Genomic DNA, 12,018 nt, shown 5'->3' on the forward strand with positions numbered 1-12,018 from the left:
TTTAAGCTGGGGAAAGTTGTCTTTTATGTAAAACAAATTGGCTGAAAGTTTTATGCATAATTATACATTTCTCTCCACACAAAGTAGCATATTTAAAATTTTAAATAGTGCTAGCAGCTGCATACTCTTGTGAATGGATCACACAGTAATGTTCTCCCTTTGTATCAAAATAATTGTAGTTGGAGAAAACTAGACTAGTTCTCTCCAAATACAATTATTTAGGAACGGAGGAAGTACTAATGAGCCTCCGAGCTATGATACCATTACAACTGATAGCCAACTTGTCTACTGATGTCGATGTCTTTCCAGCGCAATTTAATCAATAACGGAGTAGGCTGCTTCGTGAACACGATGAATATATACTAGTATGTTCAATGGTTTAAGTTTAAGCTGTTGTTGATTGATCACTTTTTTTGCCCTCTTATTTGTTTTGCATAAAGGATATATGTGTCGAAGAGAAATTCGGTCTTTTAGAGCGAGAAAGTTTGCTACCCTGAAATGCTGTAGACAATATATATGAACAAAATATATGTAATCATCATGGAAGCATAAAGAATGCCTCTACTGAATACCCATTCGTTCTTGCAGGAGTATCTTGCATGGGCTTCTGCGGAACCTATATTACCTTCTTACATCTTATGTGAAAAGCAGACGTAGAAGGGACCATGTTCAAAAACCTCAATCTGGCAAGAACAGATGCCGCCATTTCTTACTTTGTTTTATAAATTACCCCCTCTATAAATCTGATAAGACCAGATCCTATTCGGTTAACTCCCATATCCTATGTTCTCTTAGTTTAAGGGCTACTGAAGCTTGTTTGCATGTTGTGACTTACGGTACGCCTGTTCCTCTCCTAGCTTCTTGGCTCAGTCTAGTGGTTCTCCACTATTGCTGGTGTGCCCTATTTATACTATTGGTCAATGTTTAGATGGATGATACATCTGTTGTTGACTCAAATTTTGCACAAATGAGTAGGACTACCAGGCGGAAGGAATGGCGCCATGCCGCACCCATGTATGAGTCTATTGTTGGCTAAATTGCAACTTAATTTGTTGGTTCCTCGTGTGTATTTGTTGTTATTCAGTTTTACCAAGTAGTGTGAGAAGATTACAAACTGTCGAAAAAAGTACAAATTGCTAGGTCGATTACATTATTTACTCGGATGTTAACTCGGAGGTAAATTGCTAGCACGGCATATATAAGCTAATAAAAAATACATGTTTATTTAGTTAGAGCTACAAACAGACAATAGAAGCAAAACTATTAGCCGCATTTATTTGTGTGTTCAGTTTGTAGGAGGTGTAATATGTAGATTGAAATCTTCAACTTTCTCAAATAGTAGCCTAAGTGTGCACATAGATGAATATCCTCATCTCATACTTGTACTTAATATTAAAAATTGATAAACATCGAACAGAAGCAAAACCATTAGCCTGATATATCTGAGTCTTCACTTTGTAGAAGGTGTGAGCTCATATGTAGACTGAAATCCTCAACTTACTCAAATAGTATCCTAAATGTGCACATAAATGAATAACCACGCCTCATACTCGTACTTGATCTTAGAAAGAGATAAACATGAGATGGCCATAAAAATAGGTGTTCACAAAATATAATTTTTTTAGTTCTTTATATCTTGAGCAAAATCTGCTATTACCAATCAAACACACAAATGCAGATCTTTTGAATAGATCGAAGCATTAATCAAATATAATTACCACACAATCTTCTAATACCGCAAGCACTATTAAGAAAGTTTGCTCATGGACATTCATTGGTGCAATATTTGATAACCATTTTCGATGATAAAACTATTATGTTAGCCAAGCAACCTTTGTATGCTAACTATAAACTATCAGTACTCAGTCCACAAGTGATAAGCATCAAATTCGACATGTGTGCATGCCTTCTTCCTTGCAAAAGCATTGTATTTAAATGTATGTCCTACAAAATTTGAAAAATTGCAGTCTCTGAAACTGACCAAACAATACTTTCACAAAACACATAGGAAGTAGAGTCACATGTCACAGCGAGAAAGAAAATTGCATTTGGTCGAATAGGCGGGAAGAGGTTACCGGAGTTGAAATCGGGGTCGTGATCGCCACGATGTAGCGGAGGCGGTCCGCAAGGTGGAAGTGGTCGAGGCAAGGCGCTGCGGTTGGGGGTCTAGGAGACGACCGAGGTAATTAGGTTGGCGAATGTAGTGGAGGCGGTCGGCAAGGTGGAAACGGTCGAGGCAAGGCGTTGCAACCGGGGAGTCTCGGAGATGACCGAGGTAATTAAGGTTGACGAGGTAGGCAAAATCGGCGACGGTCGACGGAGTTGTGCCGGGTAGTGAAGAACGACGTGGTTGCTGAGTTTGTGCTGTTGAATCCCGTGGATAGGGGGAGATGCATTGACACAGAGAGCGTGATGGTGAGAACGGATGTGAGGATGCCATGATGCTATGTAGCCCATCCCTGGAAATCCACGTTGGCGGCCGTAGGCTCCCCGCGGTGGAGTGGGCAAAGTCGGGGCATGCGGTGTTTTGCAGCCATGGAAAGAGGCGGGGCGTCGTTCGGCAACCAATGGGGATTCGATGTGTTTGATACATAGGGAAGGGTGGTCCTCACCGAGAGAAGGAAGAAGAGAAGAAGACACTATTACACCAGATCGGTGCGTGAGGATGAAGCGATAGGGTGGGACCTGTGCAGTTTCTGGAGTCCATGAGAAACATCTTGTCTAGTATAAACCAATTTGAAAAAAATTAGTGCGTTATTGCAAAATAATGCCATCTCTAAAATACGTGATTGCAAAACATTACACATTGATTTATTTAGTGAGGCACTGCTCAGAAAGCTATAAGAACGTATTTTCAGTGGTCTGAACACACTACAAAATCAGGAATAAACTGGGTGAAAAATACCAAACCAAAGGAAAAGGTAGACACACATGTCACTAATGTACACTGATTTATTTAGCGAGGCAATACTCTACATATTATAGCATGCTATTTTGTAAAGATCTAAATGCACTACAAAACTGCAAAGTGGACTACGTTAAAAAATCCAAAATTAAATTAGAGAAAAAAGTGGACAGATGTGTCGCTCATAGAATAGCTCATTGCTAGCAATCGAAATGCACCAAGCGACTTCTAGACTTTTTAATGGTTTCAACGTTAATTTTTAGGGGTCTAATTATTTTTCACGAAAGTTGAGGAAAAATGATCAACATGTGCCAGTTGGAGGAGTAAGGACCCAAAGCACTTGAAACGCACCTGGTGGCTCCTAGCTTAGTAGCTTTTGATTGGGTGGGACTGCACAGTTTTCGAAGTCCATAAGAAACATCTAGTCTAGTATAAACCAATTTGCAAAACATTACACATTAATTTATTCACTGTGGCACTGCTTAGAAAGCTATATGATGCTTTTTTCAGTGGTCTAAACACACTACAAAATTAGGGATAAACTGTGAAAAAAATCAGAACCAGAGAAAAAGCTGGGCACATGTGTTGCAAATGTACACTGATTTATTTAGCAAGGCAATACCTTACACATTATAGTGTGCTATTTTTTAATGATATAAAAGCACTACAAAACTGAAAGTGAACTACGTTAAAAAATATCCTAAATTAAATTAATTAGATAAAAAAGTAGACACATGTGTCGCTCATAGAATAGCTCACGGCTAGCAATCGAAACGCACCAAGCGACTTCTAGACTTTTTAATGATGTCAATGTTAATTTTTAGGGGAGTAATTATAAAAGTAGAAAAATGGTCAACACGTATTAGTAGGAGGAGTAAGGACCGAAAGTACTTGAAACGCACATGGTGTGTGTGCGTGTTGCCTGTTGCGTGTGTGCGTGTGTGTGTGGGGGGAGGGGGGGGGGTTGGCAGCATGGGATTTAATCTACATATTTTTGCTAGAATTACACATGACATTCTCTCATTCATGTTTATCGTTCTAAACAACTCGATTGATGACCTCTTAAGGTGAGGTACACATACGCACCCCTTCGGCTGGTATGGGGTTGATGACTTGGTCTTGTCCTTGTTAGGTTTATTTCACTATGTGAAATGCTTGCCTATTGGCAAACTCATGCCTTTGGTTGGTACTACGTAAGCTTATCCTCTTGAGGATTTTCTTGAATAGGACATTTCTTAACATATATATGTGGCTCAGATCATTAGCATATTGGAAAAAGTTTGCTGGAATTAATTTAATCTAAAGGCTTAATCAATACTTAATTTAACGATGGGCTTTGACTTACTGAGGTTTAACCTAAGGGGAGGAGGGAGGGAGAGAGACAGAGAGTAGTTACTTTCTTGATGCATGTGAGCTAACACCCTCGCAAAGAAACATATTCTTACTAGGGGGCTGTGTCAGCCGCAGCTCCGGCGATGCTCCGCCACACCGGCGCAACGGTGCTCAGCAGTGACCCGTTGCATCTACGATGATGCTCCATTGCAGTGTCATGCCAGCGTGGCGGTGTTCCAATGCAGCACCAATGATGCGCCATTGAAGCACGAACTCATGCATGACGGGGGCTCCAACGCAGCACCGGCGAGCTCCAACGATGCTTCAATGGAGCGCGAACATGGCGGTGCTGCAACGCAGCACCGACGGCCTGTCACAGCTCAGGTAATGCTTCACTGGAGCTGCAGCGCGCAACAACGACGATGCAGTGAATGGCGACTGCTGCGGCGAGGTGGGTTGGAGCACCATGGTTGTTGCGAACCCCGATGGCGTGTTCTTCTCAGCAAAAAGCTTGCCGTCACCGCGTTCGTCGCTGCAGCGCTGCGGTGCCACTTTGCAACAGTAACACACCTTCGTGGGATCCGGAGGGAGAGGGCAGGAAGAGAGAAGAAGGCGCAACCATGGCATGAGGCAGAGCGTCGAAGAAATAAATTGGGAAGGGGAAATGCGAGGAAGAAAGAACGAGCTGAGGAGGGCGTCTGTCACGCGAAAGAGATAAGGTTGGTCGCATGGAGGGGAAAGATGTGGTCTACCCACAGGTACGTGTCGCACGGAGAAAGCGGCTTGCGAGGGAGAGAAATCATCCGGTTGATTTTAATACTTTTCCTTCTTACTAATATGTTCTACCAGATAAACATTTTTCGGTTTTTGCAGTAGTAGGATAGCAATCCGTTTTTTTTTAGATAGAAAAAAACACATGCAGGTATGACAATGTTTCACAAAACAAAAGCAACAGATTGATTCTTATTCCTCTTATGCATTTTATTTCATTTTAGTGTACATATTTTTGTTTTCAAATGTTTTCTGGGCAAATCCTATTCGATATCTTATGTGTTGTTAGTTTACAACCATTATTTGATCTATGTTCTAGCTATTAGCTCCTTCAGAACCTTGCATAGTGATAGTGTTATCAGGTTTTTGCCCCATACAAATGAGCTGATTATGGGCATGTTGCAGCAAATGTGATATTGGGATCCTAGTAACTAGAAGGAAAGCCGCGAATTGCTGCGCAGTTGTACCTTACCATTGTTGAAACAACTATTTCTACATAGCTCCATCGTACGTGCACACACGTATGGTTCCAAGGTGGCAAAAACCATAGGCATATAAACAAAGAACTTACAGTGTGTATATTATATGAAGCATACGAGACCATTTCATGTCAATAACCCTTGTAACTATCAAAGAGCGATAAATATGTAATGCATGGGTATTAGCTAGCAAGGAACCCCAGAATACTAACACATAAATAGTCCGTAATATTGATCTTACGATCTCACGATATCAAATGCTCGCATATGCAAGAAAGCAGATATCTCAGTAGTGCCAACCAAATAAAAAATAAAATGGTTCATTAAACTATATTTACTTTTTAATAAAACAAAGTAAAAGATAGATCAAGTACAAAATTATCCTATATAGTCAGGACTGGAGGGTAAGCAAGAAGCTAAGTACTTGTGATGTAATTTACATCAGACCTGCAGAATTGAAAAATATATCCTAAGACGTGCATATAACCATATGGCTTAGATACACGCTGTACTTAAGCCTGGTGGGCAATCTGAAGATGGCAATCAGAATTCTTGATGATTGAAGCTACCATTCAAAATAAAAATGGACAATCTGAAATTTCCTGTTTGTACTACTACATGTTTGTCAGCAAAGTGAGTGAACACCAGTAGCAGAGCCTGAGAAACATTTAGCAAAAAATCTTTTGTTCGCAAATTTGCCAGAATCCCATCAGTTCTTGTGACATGAAAGCGAAACATAGATGATATGATATCTATGAATAATAATAGATTAACTAATTAATTCGATAAATAATTCTATCCAACAAGCAAGTAAAAATAGGTTACCACTACATCCATTATTTGAGAAATGTCATGCAAATATACCACTTTTAGTATTCTCTCTGGGTTTCACTAAACATTAACAATTGGAATTTTAATAGCCATGAAATCTGGAGATTTTCAAACAAGGACAATGAGGTGACATTATCAGTATTAACTATTAAGTGAGATCTTTGTGGTTGCTAAAAAGCCTAAAATATTTTAGGAATCCTCAAATACAATCCCTTTGACAAGTTAACTAACAATTAATTTTGCAGGTGCGTTTCGCGATGGGTTATAGGGTAAAAACAGGAATCTGTAAGCCTTTGAATTATGTGAGTAGACTAAATATTCCCGTTTACTGCTATTACCCATGAACTCATAACAGACGGAGGTACTGATTAAAGGATGTTCGTTTAAGTTACTGATGGTGTATTCGACTATTCTTATAGATATACGTTAAGATTCTATTTGCAACAAGCTAGGTTCAAAATATCATCTCGATACTGATGAAATATATGTATAGGGATATTAACGCGTGCGTTTGTTTTCTGTTGAGATGTAATATGCGGATCAGTTAGGCTTGATCTTATCCTTTGTATAGCTGTATTTTGTAACGTAGCATCGATACCGGTTTCCAAACCATGATCTTGAGAGCAAACTTTTCCTTCACGGAGTGCGGCAATTTCTTTAGCCGACACTTGAAGAATTGGATCCTCCTCATTCTCGAGTTCACACATCAACATCATGTCACCTTCATATCCTTGCTGGGCCATGAACGCCTTCTTCTTTGGGGATTCTTGCACTTCCACTTGAAGTGCCCCATGATGCCACAATTTTGACACTTGATCTTGCGCTTGTCAAGCTTCTTCTTCTTCTTCGGAACGCCATCACCGGCGTCCTTCTGACTTTGTTCGTTTGGCACACGATCTTGGCAAGCGTAACTGCTAGAGCCCTCACCTTCTCTCGTTGAGTCCAGCGCCTGCCACTGAGCCCGTGTGAGCATGACAAGCTCATCGTTGCTCCCGTCCCCGAGACTGTACCGCATACGCTCGCCGTGAGCCTTGTAGCGTCCGACGAGATCATCAATGGACAGGGTCGCGAGATCGACGCACTGCTCGATCGTCGTGACAGTTTCCAGGTACCAAGGAGGAGCCTCGCGCAAGAACCGATGGACTACCGAGGCCTCCGTGAGGTTTTCTCTAAGTGCGCGGATCCGATTGACGAGAGTAGCAACCCGTGAAGCGAACGCGTCCACGGACTCATTGTCATCCATGACCAAAGTCTCATAGTTCTTTAAGAGAGTTTGAAGATTGGCTTGTTTGACATGGTTCTGTCCCTCAAACATGAGCTTCAAGGTATCCCACACCTCCTTCGCTGTTTCTTTGGCAATCACGTGTTGAAAGACATCCATCGGAATCACCGAATAAATCGCCGACTTCACCTGTCGATCCTTCCGATGCTCAGCTCCCTCCTTCTTGAAAGCGGCGCCTCCTGGATCAACTGCATCCCACAACACGTTGGCGCGCAGACCACACTCCATCAGGGCCTTTCAGACCCCGAAGTTCTCACGTTCAAATCATGGGTACGACGAACTCGTCGGAGCCGCAAATACTTTAGCCACACCGGTGTACTCCGCCAGCTTCTTGTCCTTCTCCTCGTCTGACATGATCTCCCGTTACTAGAAGATCAACCTTGCTCTAGATACCATTGATGGCCCATACCTAACGCCGAGTACTTTCCGACGAGAGGCAATGACCGACGACGAACGACGATGACGAACGAAGCTCGCTGATGAACTCGATGAGATACATTACGCCGAGATTCGTTGTATATATACGTCGCGATTCGTCAACCTGTACTTTTGGCCTAGCGTATTGGTTTTGCAGTCACACGTACCAAGCAAGCTAGCTCCCTGGAGGATGGATTCCTTAAGCTAGCTAGCCGACGCACGTATGAGAGCAATTCCTGCTGGACGTGCACGTATACTATATGAGCTCTTGCTGATCGAAACTATCCGGTCAAAGCAACGCGAGAAACAGGGCGTCGAGATGATTGCCACGGGAATCGTGTCGCTTCCGTTAATCACTTTGTATTGATCTGAACTCATCATAGGCAGGTTACACACATATAAATAGGACAAGCTAGCAATTAAAGCACTACTCGGATACCAGCTCTTGTCCTACTCGAATACGTGTATATCCATCAGTCGACAAACTCATACATGGATTCCTATTCCTACTTATCACATGCACATTCCGTGCACAGCTTGTGTTTAAGTCTAACAGTCGTGCCTCTAATGCGGGACTCACATGCTTGCCTCTAAACTTTGCTCAAAACACCACAATGTATAAAGATGCTGCAGCCTCTAAGCATTTACCCCAGATGTAATATAATATATTTCTTTCTCTCATAAACTCACCTAGATGAGCTCCGGGGCCACGGAAATGACAAGTAGAACCACTATATTATTTAAATCAAAGAAGAAGCTTGGAGGCAGCCTCTTAGCATGGAGGCGACTCCAACATTTTTTAGCTTAGAGGCTGGATGTGCAGTGTATGGTGCCTGCTTTAAAGTCTTAGAGGCGGTCTTTAGAGGCAGCAAAACACTACATTGTGGATGCCCTGAACTAGCTTCATGTTTTTTTTTTCTGTCTTGGGGATAAGCATCTCCTCTTGTTCTTCTCAGGTTGTTGCACTCGTGTGCCAACCTTGTGTGTACATACTCTTTCTACCTATCAATGAACAATACACAAGCTTTGCGTATTTGTAAAAAAAAAAGAAACGATGTATTCGTTAGTGGTGGACAAATTTAATCAACATGTTTTGTGATTCTGTATTTATGAAAATTTCTACCACTGTATCATAAAAATATACCGGGTGGCAACACGCATCGTGACGAATTAGTAAGCTTTAAAGGATCCTTTTCGTTTTGGAATGAGCGATGGCCTACACGGGTTAACTAGAGCGACATACAAAGATATGGATATAAGGTAACATGCGCGGGATGCGGTAGGTCATTGCATGCATGTGAATTTGAAGTGCGTGTCGACGCGCGGGATCTGGTAGGCGATGGGTAAAATCATCCAAAAATTCCTCGTTTAACCCCCTTTGGCATGTGTTCCTAACAAATTACGCGACATGAAATGAAATTTTCAGAAGGGGGGAGTCAGAGGATAAACTTTTTTTATCGATCTTAGTAACAGGTTTCTGTACATCCTGAGATGGCTCTATTCTATTCCATTTTGACAGCTAAAAGAAAGAAACTATCTCAATTGAGTTGCATATCGGTTGATATTTTAGCTTTTCAAGGACTGTTTTGTGAAACGGAAAATAGTAAGAGTAGATGGGGCACCCTAAGAAAAGAAAAAGAGTAGGTGGGGCGGCAGACAGATAGTCTGAAATTTCCCCTCAGTCCTACTCGTCCTCTCCCGACTCCAAACCCTAGCACCCAATTCGGCGGCCGCAGGCACAACACAAGCGACGATGGCGGCGGTGCTTGTGCGGGAGCTTGGCGAGATGGAGGAGCTCGTGGAGGAGATCCTCATCCGCCTCCCTAAGGACGAGCCTGGTAATCTTCTCCGCTCCTCCCTCGTCTGCAAGCCATGGCGCGGCCTCCTCGCCGGCGACGGCTTCCGTCGCCGCTACGGCGACTTCCACCAAACACCTCCCATGCTTGGCTTCTTCCAAAACTGGCCGGAACCCTGCGCCGAATTATGGCCTACCACGGATTTCCTCGCGCGTGACCTCGACCCCCAGCACCACTATTCCGTGGAAGATTGTCGCCACGGCCGGGTCCTCCTTCGGTACTTGGATGAGGATGCGAATATGGCAAGGCTGGTCGTCTGGGACCCCATCACGGGCAGACAAACGGTGTTTGGCAGCCTCGAAAACGAAATGTCGGCAACGGGAAGCTGGTCTGCCTCGGTGCTCTGTGCTGCGGACAACTGCCGCCACGGTGACTGCCAATCGGGTCCAGTCCGCGTTGTTTTCGTCATCCTTCACCAGGAAGAGCAGGTTGCTACGGCGTCCGTCTACTCATCGGAGACGGCTAGTTGGAGCTCTCCGGCCGTCACCGACATTGGTATGTTTGAGGATGAAGATGAAATCTGTTTCTGCACGCCTAGTGTACTCGCAGGAGACGCGCTCTATTTCCTCCTGTTCCGGGACCAGGATGTTGAAGATTGCAGTATTCTCGAATACAACTTTGGAACCTCTTGTCTGTCAGAGATTCATCATCCGGAAGAGATGGAGGATGCCAGCAACAGTCCTATCCTCATGGTGGGGGAAGACGGCAGGCTGGGGATTGCACACCTCTTCTTTTTCTGCCTCTCCATCTGGTGGAGGGAGGTGGATCCCGATGGAGGTGTGTCCTGGACACAACCGAGAGACATCGACCTCCAGACTATTCTTCCCGCTAGTGATTTCACAGTATCACCAGAGTTGGTTGGCTCCGTCGAGGGTACTGACATCATTTTTGTAACCACAAGTCTCGGCACCTACGAAATTGATCTCAAGTCACTAAGCTTGAAGATGCTCTCAAGCAAGCTGGATCAACATCCACATGTCAGATGGACCCTCTTTCCCTACGTCAGCTTCTACCATCCTCCAGGTATGTACCTTAATTAACATCTTTTTTTATATATAGTTGTGATTTGGGAATAGATGTTAATTACTTGTAATATATTTCAGTCGCAGGTGGCACAAATAAAAATAGTGAATGTGTAATCAGCAGACACTATGATGCTTTCTCAGCATACTGACTGCTTGTTCTTCCATGATTGTTTCTTTCTTCAGCGGCGGCTGGTGGTGTTCTGGCTGAAGCATCAAGTGATGAAGAACCTGGGCATGGCAATGAGGAAGCAGAAGTCTCAAGCATTGAAGAAGTTTAGATTGAAGAGTTGGCGTCTGGAATTGTGGCTGAAGCATCAAGTGAAGCTTGACATAGCAACGAGGAAGCAAAAGTCTCAAGCATTGAAATTCAGTTTGCTGTTTTGGTGCTTGTCTTTCGTTGGTTTTCAAAGTTAATTAGATGGGATACTGGTGTGAGTTTGATGGGTGATGCTAGACTTGTGTTATCATGTCTTGTTAATTCTCTATTTTTGTTAGCCATGCTATGGATGTTTTTGTTGTTCAATGTTCAAACCCTGATTCCATTTAAGCTGGGGAAAGTTGTCTTTTATGTAAAACAAATTGGCTGAAAGTTTTATGCATAATTATACATTTCTCTCCACACAAAGTAGCATATTTAAAATTTTAAATAGTGCTAGCAGCTGCATACTCTTGTGAATGGATCACACAGTAATGTTCTCCCTTTGTATCAAAATAATTGTAGTTGGAGAAAACTAGACTAGTTCTCTCCAAATACAATTATTTAGGAACGGAGGAAGTACTAATGAGCCTCCGAGCTATGATACCATTACAACTGATAGCCAACTTGTCTACTGATGTCGATGTCTTTCCAGCGCAATTTAATCAATAACGGAGTAGGCTGCTTCGTGAACACGATGAATATATACTAGTATGTTCAATGGTTTAAGTTTAAGCTGTTGTTGATTGATCACTTTTTTTGCCCTCTTATTTGTTTTGCATAAAGGATATATGTGTCGAAGAGAAATTCGGTCTTTTAGAGCGAGAAAGTTTGCTACCCTGAAATGCTGTAGACAATATATATGAACAAAATATATGTAATCATCATGGAAGCATAAAGAATGCCTCTACTGAATACCCATTC

At 42.7% G+C, this 12,018-nt stretch overlaps 1 protein-coding gene across 1 annotated transcript; it reads left to right on the forward strand.

Annotated features, from left to right (window-relative positions):
* The first annotated feature begins 9,653 nt into the window (after positions 1–9,653).
* On the forward strand, positions 9,654–11,440 carry LOC123414461. The gene is made up of 2 exons (XM_045106660.1): positions 9,654–10,896; positions 11,082–11,440. Exons 1-2 carry the CDS (start codon positions 9,771–9,773, stop codon positions 11,174–11,176), a joined length of 1,221 nt encoding a protein of 406 aa, XP_044962595.1. The 5' UTR covers positions 9,654–9,770; the 3' UTR covers positions 11,177–11,440.
* Positions 11,441–12,018: the final 578 nt, after the last annotated feature.

This window comes from Hordeum vulgare, chromosome 1H, assembly GCF_904849725.1.
Source record: "Hordeum vulgare subsp. vulgare chromosome 1H, MorexV3_pseudomolecules_assembly, whole genome shotgun sequence".
Taxonomy (NCBI): domain Eukaryota; kingdom Viridiplantae; phylum Streptophyta; class Magnoliopsida; order Poales; family Poaceae; genus Hordeum; species Hordeum vulgare.

What these genes read in the sequence shown, in the direction of transcription:
- LOC123414461 (XM_045106660.1), top strand. Translation starts at nt 9,771, where the DNA reads ATGGCGGCGGTGCTTGTGCGGGAGCTTGGCGAGATGGAGGAGCTCGTG. An exon ending in CAGCTTCTACCATCCTCCAG is followed by an intron (nt 10,897 to 11,081) that starts GTATGTACCTTA and finishes TTCTTTCTTCAG; the next exon opens with CGGCGGCTGGTGGTGTTCTG.